This window comes from Pecten maximus, chromosome 19, assembly GCF_902652985.1.
Source record: "Pecten maximus chromosome 19, xPecMax1.1, whole genome shotgun sequence".
In the NCBI taxonomy this organism is placed as follows: Eukaryota; Metazoa; Mollusca; class Bivalvia; order Pectinida; family Pectinidae; genus Pecten; species Pecten maximus.
The window spans coordinates 15,721,315-15,741,362 of record NC_047033.1 but is presented as its reverse complement, the minus strand read 5'-3'; the positions used below and the strand labels follow the sequence as shown (position 1 = coordinate 15,741,362).

At 38.5% G+C, this 20,048-nt stretch overlaps 2 protein-coding genes across 2 annotated transcripts; both read right to left on the bottom strand.

Moving 5' to 3' along the window:
- Positions 1-6,794: 6,794 nt before the first annotated feature.
- Positions 6,795-7,520, bottom strand: LOC117317432. Its single transcript, XM_033872242.1, has one exon. The coding sequence runs from the start codon at positions 7,518-7,520 to the stop codon at positions 6,795-6,797; it is 726 nt and encodes a 241-aa protein (XP_033728133.1).
- A 147-nt stretch (positions 7,521-7,667) lies between these two features.
- On the bottom strand, positions 7,668-9,548 carry LOC117318120. The gene has a single exon (XM_033873122.1). It carries the CDS (start codon positions 9,232-9,234, stop codon positions 7,699-7,701), a length of 1,536 nt encoding a protein of 511 aa, XP_033729013.1. The 5' UTR covers positions 9,235-9,548; the 3' UTR covers positions 7,668-7,698.
- Positions 9,549-20,048: the final 10,500 nt, after the last annotated feature.

Genomic DNA, 20,048 nt, shown 5'->3' with positions numbered 1-20,048 from the left:
CTACATGTACTACTAGTCTACCTGTAGTGTAGACCTTATATACTACACACCTAAACTACATGTACTACTAGTCTACCTGTAGTGTAGACCTCTATATACTACACACCTAAACTACATGTACTACTAGTCTACCTGTAGTGTAGACCTCTATATACTACACACCTAAACTACATGTACTACTAGTATACCTGTAGTGTAGACCTCTATATACTACACACCTAAACTACATGTACTACTAGTATACCTGTAGTGTAGACCTCTATATACTACACACCTAAACTACATGTACTACTAGTCTACCTGTAGTGTAGACCTCTATATACTACACACCTAAACTACATGTACTACTAGTCTACCTGTAGTGTAGACCTCTATATACTACACACCTAAACTACATATGTACATGTACTACTAGTCTACCTGTAGTGTAGACCTCTATATACTACACACCTAAACTACATGTACTACTAGTCTACCTGTAGTGTAGACCTCTATATACTACACACCTAAACTACATGTACTACTAGTCTACCTGTAGTGTAGACATTATATACTACACACCTAAACTACATGTACTACTAGTCTACCTGTAGTGTAGGTCTATATATACTACACACCTAAACTACATGTACTACAAGTCTACCTGTAGTGTAGACCTCTATATACTACACACCTAAACTACATGTACTACTAGTCTACCTGTAGTGTAGACCTCTATATACTACACACCTAAACTACATGTACTACTAGTCTACCTGTAGTGTAGACCTCTATATACTACACACCTAAACTACATATGTACATGTACTACTAGTCTACCTGTAGTGTAGACCTCTATATACTACACACCTAAACTACATGTACTACTAGTCTACCTGTAGTGTAGACATTATATACTACACACCTCAACTACATGTACTACTAGTCTACCTGTAGTGTAACCTTATATACTACACACCTAAACTCCATGTACTACTAGTCTACCTGTAGTGTAACCATATATACTACACACCTAAACTACATGTACTACTAGTCTACCTGTAGTGTAGACCTCTATATACTACACACCTAAACTACATGTACTACTAGTCTACCTGTAGTGTAGACCTCTATATACTACACACCTAAACTACATGTACTACTAGTCTACCTGTAGTGTAGACATTATATACTACACACCTAAACTACATGTACTACTAGTCTACCTGTAGTGTAGACCTCTATATACTACACACCTAAACTACATGTACTACTAGTCTACCTGTAGTGTAGACCTCTATATACTACACACCTAAACTCCATGTACTACTAGTCTACCTGTAGTGTAGACCTCTATATACTACACACCTAAACTACATGTACTACTAGTCTACCTGTAGTGTAGACCTCTATATACTACACACCTAAACTCCATGTACTACTAGTCTACCTGTAGTGTAGACCTCTATATACTACACACCTAAACTACATGTACTACTAGTCTACCTGTAGTGTAGACCTTATATACTACACACCTAAACTACATGTACTACTAGTCTACCTGTAGTGTAGACCTCTATATACTACACACCTAAACTACATGTACTACTAGTCTACCTGTAGTGTAGACCTCTATATACTACACACCTAAACTACATGTACTACTAGTCTACCTGTAGTGTAGACCTCTATATACTACACACCTAAACTACATGTACTACTAGTCTACCTGTAGTGTAGACCTCTATATACTACACACCTAAACTACATGTACTACTAGTCTACCTGTAGTGTAGACATTATATACTACACACCTAAACTACATGTACTACTAGTCTACCTGTAGTGTAGACCTCTATATAATACACACCTAAACTACATGTACTACTAGTCTACCTGTAGTGTAGACCTCTATATACTACACACCTAAACTACATGTACTACTAGTCTACCTGTAGTGTAGGTCTATATACTAGTATACTACACACCTAAACTACATGTACTACAAGTCTACCTGTAGTGTAGACCTCTATATACTACACACCTAAACTACATGTACTACTAGTCTACCTGTAGTGTAGGTCTATATATACTACACACCTAAACTACATGTACTACTAGTCTACCTGTAGTGTAGACCTCTATATACTACACACCTAAACTACATGTACTACTAGTCTACCTGTAGTGTAGGTCTATATATACTACACACCTAAACTACATGTACTACAAGTCTACCTGTAGTGTAGACCTCTATATACTACACACCTAAACTACATGTACTACTAGTCTACCTGTAGTGTAGACCTCTATATACTACACACCTAAACTACATGTACTACTAGTCTACCTGTAGTGTAGACCTCTATATACTACACACCTAAACTCCATGTACTACTAGTCTACCTGTAGTGTAGACCTCTATATACTACACACCTAAACTACAAGTACTACTAGTCTACCTGTAGTGTAGACCTCTATATACTACACACCTAAACTACATGTACTACTAGTCTACCTGTAGTGTAGACCTCTATATACTACACACCTAAACTACATGTACTACTAGTCTACCTGTAGTGTAGACCTTATATACTACACACCTGAACTACATGTACTACTAGTCTACCTGTAGTGTAGACCTTATATACTACACACCTAAACTCCATGTACTACTAGTCTACCTGTAGTGTAGACCTCTATATACTACACACCTAAACTACATGTACTACTAGTCTACCTGTAGTGTAGACCTTATATACTACACACCTAAACTACATGTACTACTAGTCTACCTGTAGTGTAGACATTTATATACTACACACCTAAACTACATGTACTACTAGTCTACCTGTAGTGTAGACCTCTATATACTACACACCTAAACTCCATGTACTACAAGTCTACCTGTAGTGTTGACCTCTATATACTACACACCTAAACTACATGTACTACTAGTCTACCTGTAGTGTAGACCTCTATATACTACACACCTAAACTACATGTACTACTAGTCTACCTGTAGTGTAGACCTCTATATACTACACACCTAAACTACATGTACTACTAGTCTACCTGTAGTGTAGACCTTATATACTACACACCTAAACTACATGTACTACTAGTCTACCCCTAGTGTAGACCTCTATATACTACACACCTAAACTCCATGTACTACTAGTCTACCTGTAGTGTAGACCTCTATATACTACACACCTAAACTACAAGTACTACTAGTCTACCTGTAGTGTAGACCTCTATATACTACACACCTAAACTACATGTACTACTAGTCTACCTGTAGTGTAGACCTCTATATACTACACACCTAAACTACATGTACTACTAGTCTACCTGTAGTGTAGACCTTATATACTACACACCTAAACTACATGTACTACTAGTCTACCTGTAGTGTAGACCTTATATACTACACACCTAAACTCCATGTACTACTAGTCTACCTGTAGTGTAGACCTTATATACTACACACCTAAACTACATGTACTACTAGTCTACCCCTAGTGTAGACCTCTATATACTACACACCTAAACTACATGTACTACTAGTCTACCTGTAGTGTAGACATTTATATACTACACACCTAAACTACATGTACTACTAGTCTACCTGTAGTGTAGACCTCTATATACTACACACCTAAACTCCATGTACTACAAGTCTACCTGTAGTGTTGACCTCTATATACTACACACCTAAACTACATGTACTACTAGTCTACCTGTAGTGTAGACCTCTATATACTACACACCTAAACTACATGTACTACTAGTCTACCTGTAGTGTAGACCTCTATATACTACACACCTAAACTACATGTACTACTAGTCTACCTGTAGTGTAGACCTCTATATACTACACACCTAAACTACATGTACTACTAGTCTACCTGTAGTGTAGACCTTATATACTACACACCTAAACTACATGTACTACTAGTCTACCTGTAGTGTAGACCTCTATATACTACACACCTAAACTACATGTACTACTAGTCTACCTGTAGTGTAGACCTTATATACTACACACCTAAACTACATGTACTACTAGTCTACCTGTAGTGTAGACCTTATATACTACACACCTAAACTACATGTACTACTAGTCTACCTGTAGTGTAGACCTCTATATACTACACACCTAAACTACATGTACTACTAGTCTACCTGTAGTGTAGACATTTATATACTACACACCTAAACTACATGTACTACTAGTCTACCTGTAGTGTAGACCTCTATATACTACACACCTAAACTCCATGTACTACAAGTCTACCTGTAGTGTTGACCTCTATATACTACACACCTAAACTACATGTACTACTAGTCTACCTGTAGTGTAGACCTCTATATACTACACACCTAAACTACATGTACTACTAGTCTACCTGTAGTGTAGACCTCTATATACTACACACCTAAACTACATGTACTACTAGTCTACCTGTAGTGTAGACCTCTATATACTACACACCTAAACTACATGTACTACTAGTCTACCTGTAGTGTAGACCTTATATACTACACACCTAAACTACATGTACTACTAGTCTACCTGTAGTGTAGACCTCTATATACTACACACCTAAACTACATGTACTAATAGTCTACCTGTAGTGTAGACCTTATATACTACACACCTAAACTACATGTACTACTAGTCTACCTGTAGTGTAGACCTCTAGATACTACACACCTAAACTACATGTACTACTAGTCTACCTGTAGTGAAGGCACAAAAATGTGAAGTTTATGTTGTCAATTATAGTCAGTCTAGTTAATGCTAAATTAAAATATTTTATCAACTACGTTTTTTCAATTTTTCGACACCAGCGCATCGGAGGACCACTTTTTAAGAATAGGATTTTAGTTGTCTTTGGTACATAGATTAAATGAGCCATTGTTAAAGTTGGTCTTCTGATGCGCTCTATGTCAAAAAATGATATGAATGTGGGAAAACCCCCCTCGAAAGCTGCAAATAGCCCGATGATGTAACTTATAATGAACAAACATATTTCTCGCAAATAAGAATATTTATATGTTATAGATTTAAGGTTTTTATTCAAAAACTCAGTTTTTAACATTTATTTTTCCATTTTGAAAATGGTCACCGTTAGGTCGAAACAGGCCAATATGCGCCATAGCTCTTTAAACTTTATATTAATAATTGTATTGTATGATACAAGTTCACGCCTGTATACCATGTAGGATCTTCTATTGTGTCAGCGCCGATGTAATCAGGAGTGACCGGGCAATGTTCTTTAGAGAAAGTGTCATCGTCAATTAATACCATTCCTTTCTATTTACTATTTAACTATAATGGAAGCTTTACAGCTGCCAAGAAACAATTGTGTGTTCAAGCCAATAAAGCACTTTTTGCTCTTTATCGTAAGATAAGAAATATAAATTTACCTGTTGATTTACAACTGAAGTTATTCGATTCACTAGTTACCCCAATATTATTATATTCATGTGAAATATGGGGATACGAAAATACAAGTATGTTGGAAAAAATACATCTACTGTTCTGTAAAAGAATTCTTGGTCTACGAAAAAATACAGCTAATTTGATGATTTACGGAGAAACTGGCAGGTATCCTATTACTGTTAATATTAAGCTAAGAATGATAAAGTTTTGGTATACTCTTCTAACCAATAAAAGCAAATTGTCTAGTACTATATACAAATTGATGTATACTCTCCATGTAACTGGTCAGACTGAGTTTAAATGGATGAAATATGTTAAAAATATTTTAGACAGCGTTGGATTAAGTTTTGTCTGGATACAACAGAGAAATTGTGTACCTGATATTAAATATCTACAGTCAATTATTACTCAAAAATTACAAGACCAATTTATACAAACATGGTTCAATCAACTAGAAAACACGTCGAGAGGACAAACATACTCTATATTTAAATATCATTTTGGCTTTGAAGATTATTTTAATCATCACTTCACCCAATGTATAGTAATAAGCAACAAAATACCAAACCAACTGGGCGGATACATTTATTAGGTTATCTCAACCAAAGAAACAAAAGATACATACAAATCCACAAAACCACCAAGAAGTATATAATACAACCTGATAGTAATAGTGATATAATTGGAGAAAAATAAAAATAACTTTACCCCACACTCAACAGCTTGTGTGTATTGTAACATTGTTTACATTTCGCATGGACAGATATTCTAAATAATACTACAAGAATATTGTCGGTAATATATATTGCATATCGGTATAACGATGAAAATACCTTGCCAAATGCTAACAATTTGTGAACTACATAAATTTTATATCTATCCATCTCTAGGGACGGGAGGGAGGGAAAAAGTCCTCGCCGAGAACTTGCTAGCCAGCCATGCTAGAAACCGGTGCCAAGGGCAGATAACTCTAACTGCCTTAGGAGCAGCTAGTTAAGGTTGTGTTCGACTAAAATACAATTTAATTCATAAATTTTTACTTTAATCATCACTTCACCCAATGTATAGTAATAAGCAACAAAATACCAAACCAACTGGGCGGATACATTTATTAGGTTATCTCAACCAAAGAAACAAAAGATACATACAAATCCACAAAACCACCAAGAAGTATATAATACAACCTGATAGTAATAGTGATATAATTGGAGAAAAATAAAAATAACTTTACCCCAGCCCAGGTAGTTGGTGTATGGGAAAAAGATAATAATAATTATAATGAAATCAATGTTATAGTTCATTTTGAACGCAAGACTTTTAAAGTTCAGGAACACCTTACCAGTCAATATAGAGACTTAACAAGTTAACATAGCGAAGAACCAAACTGTTTTGCTACATTCAATTTTGTCGAAAAGTTTGACTCGATATATCTCAACACAGCATCACTTGACCAATAGCCAATCGATTTAATGGTTTCGATTGAAAAACCTAACTTTGCGAGCCACGACGCCCCACCTCGGCGAAAAGAGTGGGCACGAATCTGAGAGTTCTCCTCCCCTGCTAATTTTAAGCTAAGCTGTAGTTTTGCACAAAAAGCCTTATAGCTCAATGGAGAACCATCTTCTTGAATTAGAAGAGGTCCAAGCGTGTCAATAGGCCCTGTACGGCGTAACAGAGCATGCAAAGCGGACGCGGGACATAGAGCGTTCCCTGTCATTGGTAATACAACCTCTACTGCTTTCTCTCTGAACTGTATAGTTTTTGTCTTACTCAAACACAACAGGAATCCCCATTCATGGGGAAGCAAATCAATACGTCGAACATCAGTATCTTTGTCGAATGTGGATCCCTTAACTGTAACACTCCCAGGGCGAAGAAGTCCGTAAAAAGCGATTAAACAAGCACACCAGAATACTAGGTCGGACAAATCATTCAAGTTCAAAACCGCCTTGATTTTTAATAGTTGATGCGGCGAGATGGCGGCCACTGGGGATTGAGCGGTACCCAAATCGCGCTTAATACCACGAAGGACCAGTTTAAGTTGATAGTCAGTAGCCACAGGATCGTCAAAACCAGATATCTTGTGCATATGGACAATGATATTGAGATATTGTAGAATAGTACCATACCGGAAACCACGATTGTTCGCAAGATATGTCGCATACATCTGCAGTACCGAGGACGAAACTGGAATCGTGGGTTGGCGGATATTATCACAAAAGTTCAGAATGCACCTTGACTGTGTGTCGTATGTAGAATGTGTCGACTTAGCCCACGCCTTTTCTTTGTAGAGTGTCGCTGCTGCCTCTAAGTCTCGAACTGTGGAGCCACCTGTGAGATATAAAGTGTAATGACATATGCTGAGAAAGTTCGTACACACTGAAATCACAGAGGCTAAGCGAGGGAATCCATGAATATAAAAGGCATAGTTTATCTGGTTCGTGGAGACGTGAGCATGCATCCGCTATATTGTTACAGACTCCTGGAAGATATTTAGCTTTTAGTGAAACATTGTTAATTGCACACATCCAAAACATGAGACGTAGTATGTACATAACTAGAGTGTTCCTCGATGTCCCTTTGTTGATCCATGAAACTGCCGACTTATTGTCACTGTACACAATAACATGTTTATTACAGAGGGTAGGCCCCCAACGACAAAATGCAAAATAGATTGCAAGGAATTCTTTCACATTTATATGTTCCTGTGCCAAGGGAGGTAAATCTAGTTGCCAGTTCACATAGAAATAATCCCCATTATAATAACCGCCACCTCCCTCGGAGGACGCGTCAGTCTGTATCGAAGTAATCGTTTTATTGTCTAGAATTGCACATGTTCCATTAAATACCGACATGAACGCGATCCACCAATGCAAGTCTGCAAAGAACTCCTCCGATAGAATCATTTTATGCGAGTTGTCGCACAAATTGTCTTTCATATTAATGATTCTACGCAAAAAGGTACGGCCTCCATTTATCACTTGTGAAGCCCAATTTAACTTTCCGATTAATACCTCAAGTTGTTTACGACTTGCTCGCTTTCGCGAAGAAAAGTTCATAAGTATTTCGGAAAAGGATACAAGTTTATCACGTGATAACGAAAAAGTCATAGAGACAGTATTGATCAATACGCCCAAAAAAACAATTTCTTGGGTAGGGCCTTCTAACTTTGACCAATTAATAGCAAAACCAAGAATACGAAGTAACTGTACAAGTTTAACCATTGCATTAAAACATTCATCGTATGTTTTACCAAACACCAAAAAATCATCTAAATATGCTATTGCTAAAAAACCATATTTACATTTCAGCATTCTACAAACGGCACTTGTCAGGGTTTGAAAAATCTGAGGACTTTTTGATGCTCCAAAAGGGAGCTTAGTATCATACATAAAAGTGGGGGACGTATCGCCATCAAAAATATATTTCAAACCAGTAGCTTTATAATTAGACGGATGGATTTTAACTGATCTATAAGCTGAGCTCAAATCAATTTTTGCAAGATAACACCCAGGTGTTATGTGCTTGGCTGCTTCGCGCAAGTCCATATAAGAGCATGAACAGTCACTGGTAACATAACTATTTACACATTTGTCTATGGGACGACTAGCATCGTGAATTAGTCTAACTTTAGTCTTGGATTTTGGTATAGCCCCTAGAGCACTAATAATGACCGGCTTTTCATCAGTAATTACATAATTACCATTTGATATTTCACACTTGATCTGTTTTTGAACCAATTTTGAGTATTGTTTACACGAATTATAATTTTCTACTTCTGCTGCTTGAACCTGATCCACCATATTAGAATCTATTATGTGGAAACCGTTGGCTACCCCCTCCAATATGAAGTCTCTATCAACATCGTCTTTGGGGAGGAGGGCTTGCCAAGATTCAAAGTTTAAACAATTGTCTTTATTTACACTATTTACGCTGGTACATTTGTTATCGCCACTATCAGTAATAGTACCAACCCCCCGGGTGGGGGTACATGTCACTTTTTTGATTGGTCATGAGATGATGCACTGTGTGTAGCATAACACATTGAGCACACATGAGCCAGTTTACACATTTTGTAGTCACATGTGCTGGCATTAAATTTACGACATATCTCACGATTGTCCGGAGTAAATGGACCACGTTTCCTTGGTACGTGTGACGAGTTCTCGCGTTTTGTCGCCGTTCCCTGTAGGACCTGGGTCGTCGTGTTGTTACGCTTGAGAATGAGCTGGAAGTCTTGGATCCTCGTCTGTGGTGTACCCCATCGAAACTGCTCCTTATGTTGTGCCTCTCGATACTCACGATCAAAAAGCAGTACACTCCCTCGCACATATTTGGAGAAAAGACGGTTTACAGTTTTTGTGTACTCGAGGTAGTCATTAATACCTTTTGTGTCTATTTCTCTTTGTTCAATCATTTCCTGTAGTATCTTGCTGTTGCCATAGCCCCACTGCTCAACGCTAATTTTATAGTAGTCTTTCTCTGATCTCTTACTGACTTTGACACCTGTATTTGTGAAAGTGACAATGTCCTCCTCGTTTGCTAACAGTAAGGGGTCTTGCCAAAGATATTGATGCACGAGGCGAAGTTTGCACGTTTTGGGGGGATTGAAAGTTTGTAGTAAAAAGTTATTAGGGTCCGTACCTGCACGGGGTTCATGTCGTTGTTGACCGATGACATCGTGTAGATCCCCGAAACCATTCAAGACCATGCCGCCACCGGTTCCATTAACGAACACGCCATCACCACGTGGTCCGACTGCCGCTGTCGCCCCTTCCGTTTCATTACGTAATTGTTCTTTGTGTATTTCTTGCCTACACGACTCGATTTTTCGTCGCAATGACATTTTACGGACTTGTGACTGAAGTGTAGATAGTTCATTTTCTAATTCCGCTTCAGAATTGTCGTCTTGAGAATTCCCCACACACTGCTGTTCACGCACTGTTTCAACACTTTCAACAATTGGTTTCACTCGATTCAAAACCACTTCATCATCCTTTTCCCCTTCTGAATCGTCTCTATCACACGTCTGCATAAACGTTAAGAGTTTGTTGGATCGTTCTCTCAAATTGTAGTCGCCTGCTGTAGCCATCATTCGTCGATGTTTGCCGATTTTTAAATTTAAAAAAGTCCTCGCCGAGAACTTGCTAGCCAGCCATGCTAGAAACCGGTGCCAAGGGCAGATAACTCTAACTGCCTTAGGAGCAGCTAGTTAAGGTTGCGTTCGACTAAAATACAATTTAATTCATAAATTTTTACCTTCTGCGACTAAATGTAAAAGATCGGTAAACTATATGTAAATTTAGAACGTCAAATATCAAACTTCCGGTTGAAACCGGAAGATGGACTGGAATCCAGCGACAAGATAGAGTATGTCCACTTTGTAACGCTGGTACTGGAGATGAGTTCCATTTTTTATTTGTGTGTAACAACAATGATGTACTCCAGTTGCGTAGTAAATATATCCCAAATTACTACTACAGAAATCCTAATTACTTTAAAATGAAAGGAATGTTCTCAATTTTTTATAAGAAATTGTATATGAATGTCAGTTTATTTATCCAAAAACTAGTCAAGTTATTATAACACACCTTTATCATCCAGCATTGTGATTATGCAGTATGTAAGCTTTATTATATTAATAATTATATTTATGAAAGGTTAAAATGTATTTTTCCACATTTCCTCTTCAAATTATATTATATTTTGCCTGTCATGCATCCATTCTGTTAAAAATGTCTGACCTCTTGTTATACACTATTATGTGTGTCTGAGTGAAAAATAAAATCTTGAAATCTTGAAAAATCTTTCTAACTTTCCCTCGGGTGTGTTATTCGGTAATCGATAATTAGATTTGTAATGGAAGTCGTGTCGACGCAAGCATGTATTGGTTTTCCTTTGACGAATTCTCCAGGTAGAAATGACCACCTGAATAGATATGGCAGTGAGAATTCTTAAAACAACAAAATGCAATTACATATGTAAATTAACGGCATTCTGTCGGGAACAATAGAATATATGTACAGGAATACTTTTACTTAAAACAATGGTAGACCGATTACGCTGGTAACCCTCAATATATATGTTATTACATTTCAGTTTCGAACAATTCCATACGCATACTTGCTATAAGATACTATAAAATCTAAGTTCTGTCAATCATAGTGGTCTAATTTGGAGGGCCAATGAGATCTTTTTGCTTAAACGTTTTAGACAAAATTTTCATCGGCGCTTTCAAAATGAACATTCCGGCGCCGATGAACTTTATGCAACAAGCACAAAAATCAGGTAAAGACCTGACAAGATTCCACCACATTTACTTAAATACTATCTCAACAGCTTATCCTCAGAATATTATAACTCATCGCAGAAAACATAACCAACCGAAATGAATTCAATTAAATTCAAATTTATTCCGTAAGTTTTACAACTTATTGGATAACATAATATACATTTGTACATACATTTAAGGATAAAGACACCCACTCTTACATAATTCATCATTCATTCTACAAAATACTACTTACTCTCTTCACATACATCTACAGTCAACAAAAATAAATCTTACAAAAATTTTAAACAATAACAAATAATATGTTATTAATCTAATAAGTTGAAAATGAATGTATTTTAATTAAGATTTGATAACAAATCTTTCCTACGTTTATTTGCTAGTGATAGATATTTTCCTAAATTGTTAAGTTCTTTTGTATTTTCTACTTTGAGTAATTGAATAAGTTTAAACATACTAGGGTTTTTGAAATAATATGGTTTAATCAAATTAAGACGAATGTCTGCGTAACACTTGCATTTAAAAATAAAATGGTATTCGTCTTCTATATCATTTTCATCACATAAAATGCATTGTCTTTCTTGCCTCGGAATATCAATATATCTTCCACGTTCAATAGTTAGATCATGTGCAGACAAACGAATCTTTGAAATAAGTTTTTGGTAATTAAAATTAACTGGTTTATAAAGATACGACTGAAGTTTAATATCATCAACTAGATTTTGGTATAAAATTCCTTTAGAGGACAAATTTACTTTCATCAAACATTCTTGCTGGAAATTATCGAAAAGACGCTGTTTAAATACATTACTATAAAATTGATCTGAACAGTTACTGGTTTCTTCAAACATATACCCAAGACCGACAGTTAAAATAATATATATATCAGCTCCACTGGGTACACCGATGGCTCGCTAATACAGTCCTGATACTCATAACAACCAAGGAATACATTCTTTGGCAATAACGTCCCGCTTTGTGATATATTTTGAGTAATTCGACTGGTCTACAAAATGACACGTGCCTATTAATAGGTCACATTGATTGGTCACTAGATTTTATATGATTTAATTAGCAGCTCAGAAGGAATCTACTAACACTTTTTTGTTTCATTCATTTAAGATTTTCGTAATAAAAGACACATAATAAATGCTATCTTTGCTAAAAGAAGTTAATGCTATAAATACATTGGCACACATTTTAACATGCGGAGAAAGGATAAAGACGAGTTTATTAAATGATTAATGACGACCTGTTTACTATTTGTTAATTATATTTTATATGACACCGAACAATTCAAGAAGCAAAGAGATGCATACGCACCAACACCGTTCCCGAAGATCAAAGGGCCCAGTTCTTAGCATGATAAAATAGCCATCATATGGACTGGTCCTTCCGGACTCCACGGTGAACATACATTAAGGGCACCAAGATAGCGTTCAGTATGTATCATGGCTTACGATCATGGGCCTTGCTTTTGTTAAGCTTTTTGGTAATTTCAATTTCAACAAGACATGCGAAAAATGAATGTTTCAGGAAGACACAATTAGTTCATTTGTATCACATATATTGCACAAAATAGTCATGCCGTTTTGCTCACAAGTGTCTATAGCACACGATAGGAGCATTGGTTTGACCAGATTCGATCTTGCAATATCAGAAACACTGGTTTTAATTTGATCTTGAAATTTATATGGCGGCTGTGAATAATATCACACAAGTGTGGCATATAAGGAGGATTTTTGTTTGTTTTTTTTGTTTAACGTCCTATTAACAGTCAGGGTCATTTAAGGACGTGTCAGGTTTTGGAGGTGGAGGAAAGCCGGAGTACCCGGAGAAAAACCACCGGCCTACAGTCAGCACCTGGCAACTGCCCCACGTAGGTTTCGAACTCGCAACCCAGAGGTGGAGGGCTAGTGATAAAGTGTCGGGACACCTTAACCACTCGGCCATCGCTGCCCCTTAAGGAGGACAGAATATGTAAGAATGCACAACGAAATGTTTGGAGCATACGAGGGAATTATGGTAGGGCCGTATCCTGCAGTCTCAATACAAGTTAATATGGCATTTAGAAAGGACTAAGGGGAATACTTTTGTCTTCTCAGACAATTCAAGGATATGGAAAAGTGGACAACACCTTGGCTCCTTACTCAGGTTCTGAAGTCAGTGGCACCACGAGATACTATAGTAAGAATCTAAAGTAAAGTATTTCAGTTTCTTTCGGAGGAAATTGCAAGACAAAGCAACCTTAAGCATTTACTCCTCTGTGGTTTCAATGTGTATTTCTTGCCCTTCTTGGAAAGCTCAAATTTTACCTTTTTTGTCTCCAGATTGACTGCTAAAATCATCAGTGTGTTGTCATTTTAATTGTAGCAGGTTCATTTTTGCAATACAACTTTGTAATGTTCCGTATAATGAAAACGATTAGGAACAATGAGGACGGATGCATTTTTTATATCAAATTTAACATTTCTAGTGTAACTAAACACTTTGGATTTCCGACCCCGGAATGGTAAAAAATAACACACATTATAATGGGACATAAAAGGACGACACGGACCTCCCATTTTTATTGCCGTTTTATAAAGATTAACTTAGTTTCTTTTGATCTGCTAAATACTTTAATAGCAGAACTTTCTTACACAAAGCGTTAAATCAGCAAAAAAAAAAAAAAAAAAAAAATTCCCAAAAAGAAAAAAAAAAAAGGAAAAAAAGAGAGTATTTTGCCATTCAAAATTAAGAAGTAGGGGAACTTCATTGCTATTCTGAGTTCAATTAACAGGTTAAAGAAATCAAACATCCATTATTTAAAAGAAAATACTATTTTGTCAGTTCTGCAAGCATCAAATTCACTTTGAATCACATCTTATGTCAAATTGGTATCTTTTACCGATCATAGCACAAAAACGAGTACACGGACATATAATTTCTGTTGCATTTTCTGCTATGCCATTACCTCTCATTTAAAAAAATGTATATGAGAAAATAAGTTAAATATAAAACTCGCTTGACATCAGAACGGTGTAATTCCTCAAGGTAAAGTTATCTAGTCCGGTCAAAAAATATCTCGTTTAAAACAGGGTAGAGGATTTTATGTAAAGTATAGACATGGTCGTAGATTACGTTGTGAAAAATTCGATTTTCTTATAACCAGCCCGATGATGAAATCCATGTCTGATGTGATCAGATTTAAACCCGAAGTAAATGAACTGTTCAAAAAGTCGTTCAACTACTACTACACTACTACTTCTACACTACCGCGGCAGACACTGACTTAGAAGAAAGTAGGGGTTCACATCAAGATCACTACGACTTCAATATCAACAAAAACAATGCGTCCGTCTCGGTGCGCAGGAGGACAGCAAATCAAGACGTCCGTCTGCTATCAATTAACAAAACATAAGCCAAAATTGAAAACGCTCACCCGCAATTTGAAGACGTATAAAAATTCTGTAATTTGACAATAATAGAAAGATTCAGATGGCCATTCTTTCCTAGCCATTCCGTTTCTGACATGGCATTATGTGTATTATGGGATATATTTGACATGTAGGGCAAACACAATATGTGGTATATCGGATCATAGGTGCTTAGCACGTTTATAAGTCCAAGACCGATTATAGACTAATATATATATATAGAATATATATTCTTATTCAATTATAGACTAATATATACATATATATAATATATATGAGTCTATAATCGGTCTTGGACTTATAAACGTGCTAAGTACCTATGATCGGATCCTCTGTCAGCACCAATCTTGTTATCTTGACATCATTTTCATTGTCATAAAATGTGCCTACTATGTTGCTTTTTTGGGGTTGGAATAGGACGACAATTACATTCCATGGTCAATACTTTTGTGGGTTATATATACGTGCCAGCCAAGATCACTGAAGTTTTATTTCCAAAGAAGGACTTTGTGAAACAGAGGTATGAGATATGGCTTCCTCTATGGTTAGATTTTCTATATCAATATATTTTGATGCGATACTCTTGTTCAGGGCTGAAGTAACCATATGGAACGTTTTGGAAACGCCAGACTTAGAATACCACAGTGCACACGGCTGTTGCCAAGATAGATTTTTTAAAAGCTTAATCAAAAACAAGATGCATACATTGAATATTGATCTACTTTAAACTACTTTCCTGTTTGTGATGCTACCGATACATAGCCCATGAATCTAATTGGTGTCAACTGACCAACCTTTGCACGCCTTACAGTTCTCATCAGAGGGTGCCGCTAATAGTTAAACCTTGGCTTATCCATTCTGACATTCACGGTGCTTGACACATCCAACAGATCATCAATGATAGCTTCTGCCTTGTCACAGAAGTTCTCCTGTTAATAGAGTACGATGGTCCACATCCTCGGTTAGTGGAGCACGATGGTCCACATCCGTGGTTAATGGAACACGATGGTCCACATCCTCCGTTAATGGAGAACGATGGTCCACATCCTCCGTTAATGGAGAACGATGGTCCACATCCTCCGTTAATGGAGTAGGATGGTCAATATCCCCCGTTAAAGGAGCAGGATGGTCCACATCCTCCGTTAATGGAGTGGGATGGTCAATATCCTCCGTTAATGGAGTATGATGGACAATATCCTCCGTTAATGCAGCACGATGGTCAACATCCTCCGTTAATGCAGCACGATGGTCCACATCCTCTGTTAATGGAGCAGGATGGTCAATATCCTCCGTTAATGGAGCAGCCTGGTCCACATCCTCCGTTAATGGAGTAAGATAGACAATATCCTCCGTTAATGGAGTAGGATGGTCCATATCCTCCATTAATGGAGCAGGATGGTCCATATCCGCCGTTAATGGAGCACGATGGTCCACATCTTCCGTTAATGGAGCACAATGGTCTACATCCTCCGTTAATGGAGCACGATGGCCCACATCCTCGTTAATGGAGAACGATGGTCAATATCCTCCGTTAATGGAGTAGGATGGACAATATCATCCGTTAATATAGCCGATGGTCCACATCCTCTGTAAATGGAGCATGATGGTCCACAACCTCCGTTAATGGAACACGATGGTCCACATCCTCCGTTAATGGAGTAGGATGGTCCACAACCTCTATTAATGGAGGACGATGGTCAACACCCTCGGTTAATGGAACACGATGGTCCACATCCTCGGTTAATGGAACACGATAGTCCACATCCTTGGTTAAGGGAACAAGATGGTCCACATCCTTGGTTAATTGAACAAGATGGTCCACATCCTCGGTTAATGGAACACGATGGTCCACATCCTCTGTTAATGGAGCACGATGGTCCACATCCTCCGTTAATGGAGAACGATGGTCCACATCCTCCGTTAATGGAGAACGATGGTCCACATCCTCCGTCAATGGAGTAGGATGGTCAATATCCCCCGTTAAAGGAGCAGGATGGTCCACATCCTCCGTTAATGGAGTGGGATGGTCAATATCCTCCGTTAATGGAGTAGGATGGACAATATCCTCCGTTAATGCAGCACGATGGTCCACATCCTCTGTTAATGGAGCAGGATGGTCCATATCCTCCATTAATGGAGCAGGATGGACAATATCATCCGTTAATGGAGCCGATGGTCCACATCCTCCGTTAATGGAGAACGATGGCCCACATCCTCGTTAATGGAGAACGATGGTCAATATCCTCCGTTAATGGAGTAGGATGGACAATATCATCCGTTAATGGAGCCGATGGTCCACATCCTCTGTAAATGGAGCATGATGGTCCACAACCTCCGTTAATGGAACACGATGGTCCACATCCTCGGTTAATGGAACACGATAGTCCACATCCTTGGTTAAGGGAACAAGATGGTCCACATCCTTGGTTAATTGAACAAGATGGTCCACATCCTCGGTTAATGGAACACGATGGTCCACATCCTCTGTTAATGGAGCACGATGGTCCACAACCTCCGTTAATGGAACACGATGGTCCACATCCTCCGTTAATGGAGTAGGATGGCCCACAACCTCTATTAATGGAGGACGATGGTCAACACCCTCGGTTAATGGAACACGATGGTCCACATCCTCTGTTAATGGAGCACGATGGTCCACATCCTCCGTTAATGGAGCACGATGGTCCACAACCTCCGTTAGTGGAGCACGATGGCCCACAACCTCCGTTAGTGGAACACGATGGTCCACATCCACGGTTAATGGAGCACGATGGTCCACATCCTCCGTTAATGGAGCACGATGGTCCACAACCTCCGTTAGTGGAACACGATGGTCCACATCCACGGTTAATGGAACACGATGGTCCACATCCGCGGTTAATGGAACACGATGGTCCACATCCTCGGTTAGTGGAACACGATATTCCACATCCTCAGTTAGTGGAACACGATGGTCAACATCCGTGGTTAATGGAACAGGATCTTCCACATCCTCCGTTAATGGAGCACGATGGTCCACATCCTCCGTTAATGGAGCACGATGGTCCACATCCTTGGTTAATGGAACACGATGGTCCACATCCTCCGTTTATGGAGCACAATGGTCCACATCCTTGGTTAATGGAGCACGATGGTCCATATCCTCCATTTATGGAGCAGGATGGTCCACATCCTCCGTTTATGGAACACGATGGTCCACATCCTCCGTTTATGGAGCACAATGGTCCACATCCTTGGTTAATGGAACATGATGGTCCACATCCTCTGTTTATGGAACAAGATGGTCCACATCCTCTGTTAAAGGAGCAAGAAGGTCCACATCCTCAGTTAGTGGAACACGATCTTCCACATCCTCCGTTAATGGAGCACGATTGTCCACATCCTCAGTTAGTTGAACACGATGGTCCACATCCACGGTTAATGGAACACGATGGTCAACATCCTTGGTTAATGGAACACGATGGTCCACATCCTCCGTTAATGGAACACGATGGTCCACATCCTCTGTTAATGGAGCATGATGGTCCACATCCTCTGTTAAAGGAGCATGATGGTCCACATCCTCCGTTAATGGAGCACGATGGTCCACATCCTCCGTTAATGGAGCACGATGGTCCACATCCTCCGTTAAAGGAGCACGATGGTCCACATCCTCAGTTAGTGGAACACGATGGTCCACATCCGCGGTTAATGGAACACGATGGTCCACATCCTCGGTTAATGGAACACGATGGTCCACATCCTCCGTTAATGGAGCATGATGGTCCACATCCTCCGTTAATGGAGCATGATGGTCCACATCCTCCGTTAATGGAGCACCATGGTCCACATCCTTGGTTAATGGAACACGATGGTCCACATCCTCCGTTTATGGAGCACAATGGTCCACATCCTTGGTTAATGGAACATGATGGTCCACATCCTCTGTTTATGGAACACGATGGTCCACATCCTCTGTTTATGGAACACGATGGTCCACATCCTTGGTTAATGGAGCACAATGGTCCACATCCTCCGTTAGTGGAGCACGATGGTCAACATCCTTGGTTAATGGAGCACAATGGTCCACATCCTCCGTTAGTGGAGCACGATGGTCAACACCCTTGGTTAATGGAGCACAATGGTCCACATCCTCCGTTAGTGGAGCACGCTGGTCAACATCCTTGGTTAATGGAGCACAATGGTCCACATCCTCCGTTAGTGGAGCACGATGGTCAACACCCTTGGTTAAAGGAACAGGATGGTCCATATTAACTTCCAAAATCTTTATGTAAGTCATTGCCAATGAATTTATTTGACCAAATGAATGTCTGCACACATTGCAAAAGAATTGTACATCAGCTGTGAGAGCTTAGAACAAACTATCCACAGCTGAAACTGAACATTTATTTATACAGGGTTCAGATTCCAGCACATTTAAAGGATTGACAGGTTGAGACTTCTCCGACACCAATTAGTCTTAGCTTCATCTCATAGCGTTTAAAGCATTTGTAAACAATTGACTGCATCATAACAACTGATTGGCCTCTATCTTCTGAAGCCAGTAAATGGCGGCAATTTTCTTAAAATGTGAAAATGAGGTTGCAAATGTGTACCAAATTTCATCAAAATCAGACATTTAAATTTTGACCAATTTGAGGCCAGGAAATGATGGCCATTTTGTTTTTTCCAAAAATAAGCTGTTTGTTTTTGCAGTGTGATACTACACCTACATACTATATTTCATCGATATCGGACAATTGATAAATTTGGACCGATTTAGAAGTCATCTCTATGGCGGCCATTTTGTTTTTATTTGCAACTATTAAAGTTCATTTTGCAACCATCCCTCCCACAAAGTTTTATTGAATTCCATTGAATAGATCAAGTGTTATAGAAAACAATCAGAGGCCATGGCAGCCATCCT

Bases quoted from the DNA above. Each gene is read 5' to 3' on its own strand.
- LOC117317432 (XM_033872242.1), bottom strand. From the start codon at position 7,520: ATGCACAAGATATCTGGTTTTGACGATCCTGTGGCTACTGACTATCAA.
- LOC117318120 (XM_033873122.1), bottom strand. From the start codon at position 9,234: ATGGTGGATCAGGTTCAAGCAGCAGAAGTAGAAAATTATAATTCGTGT.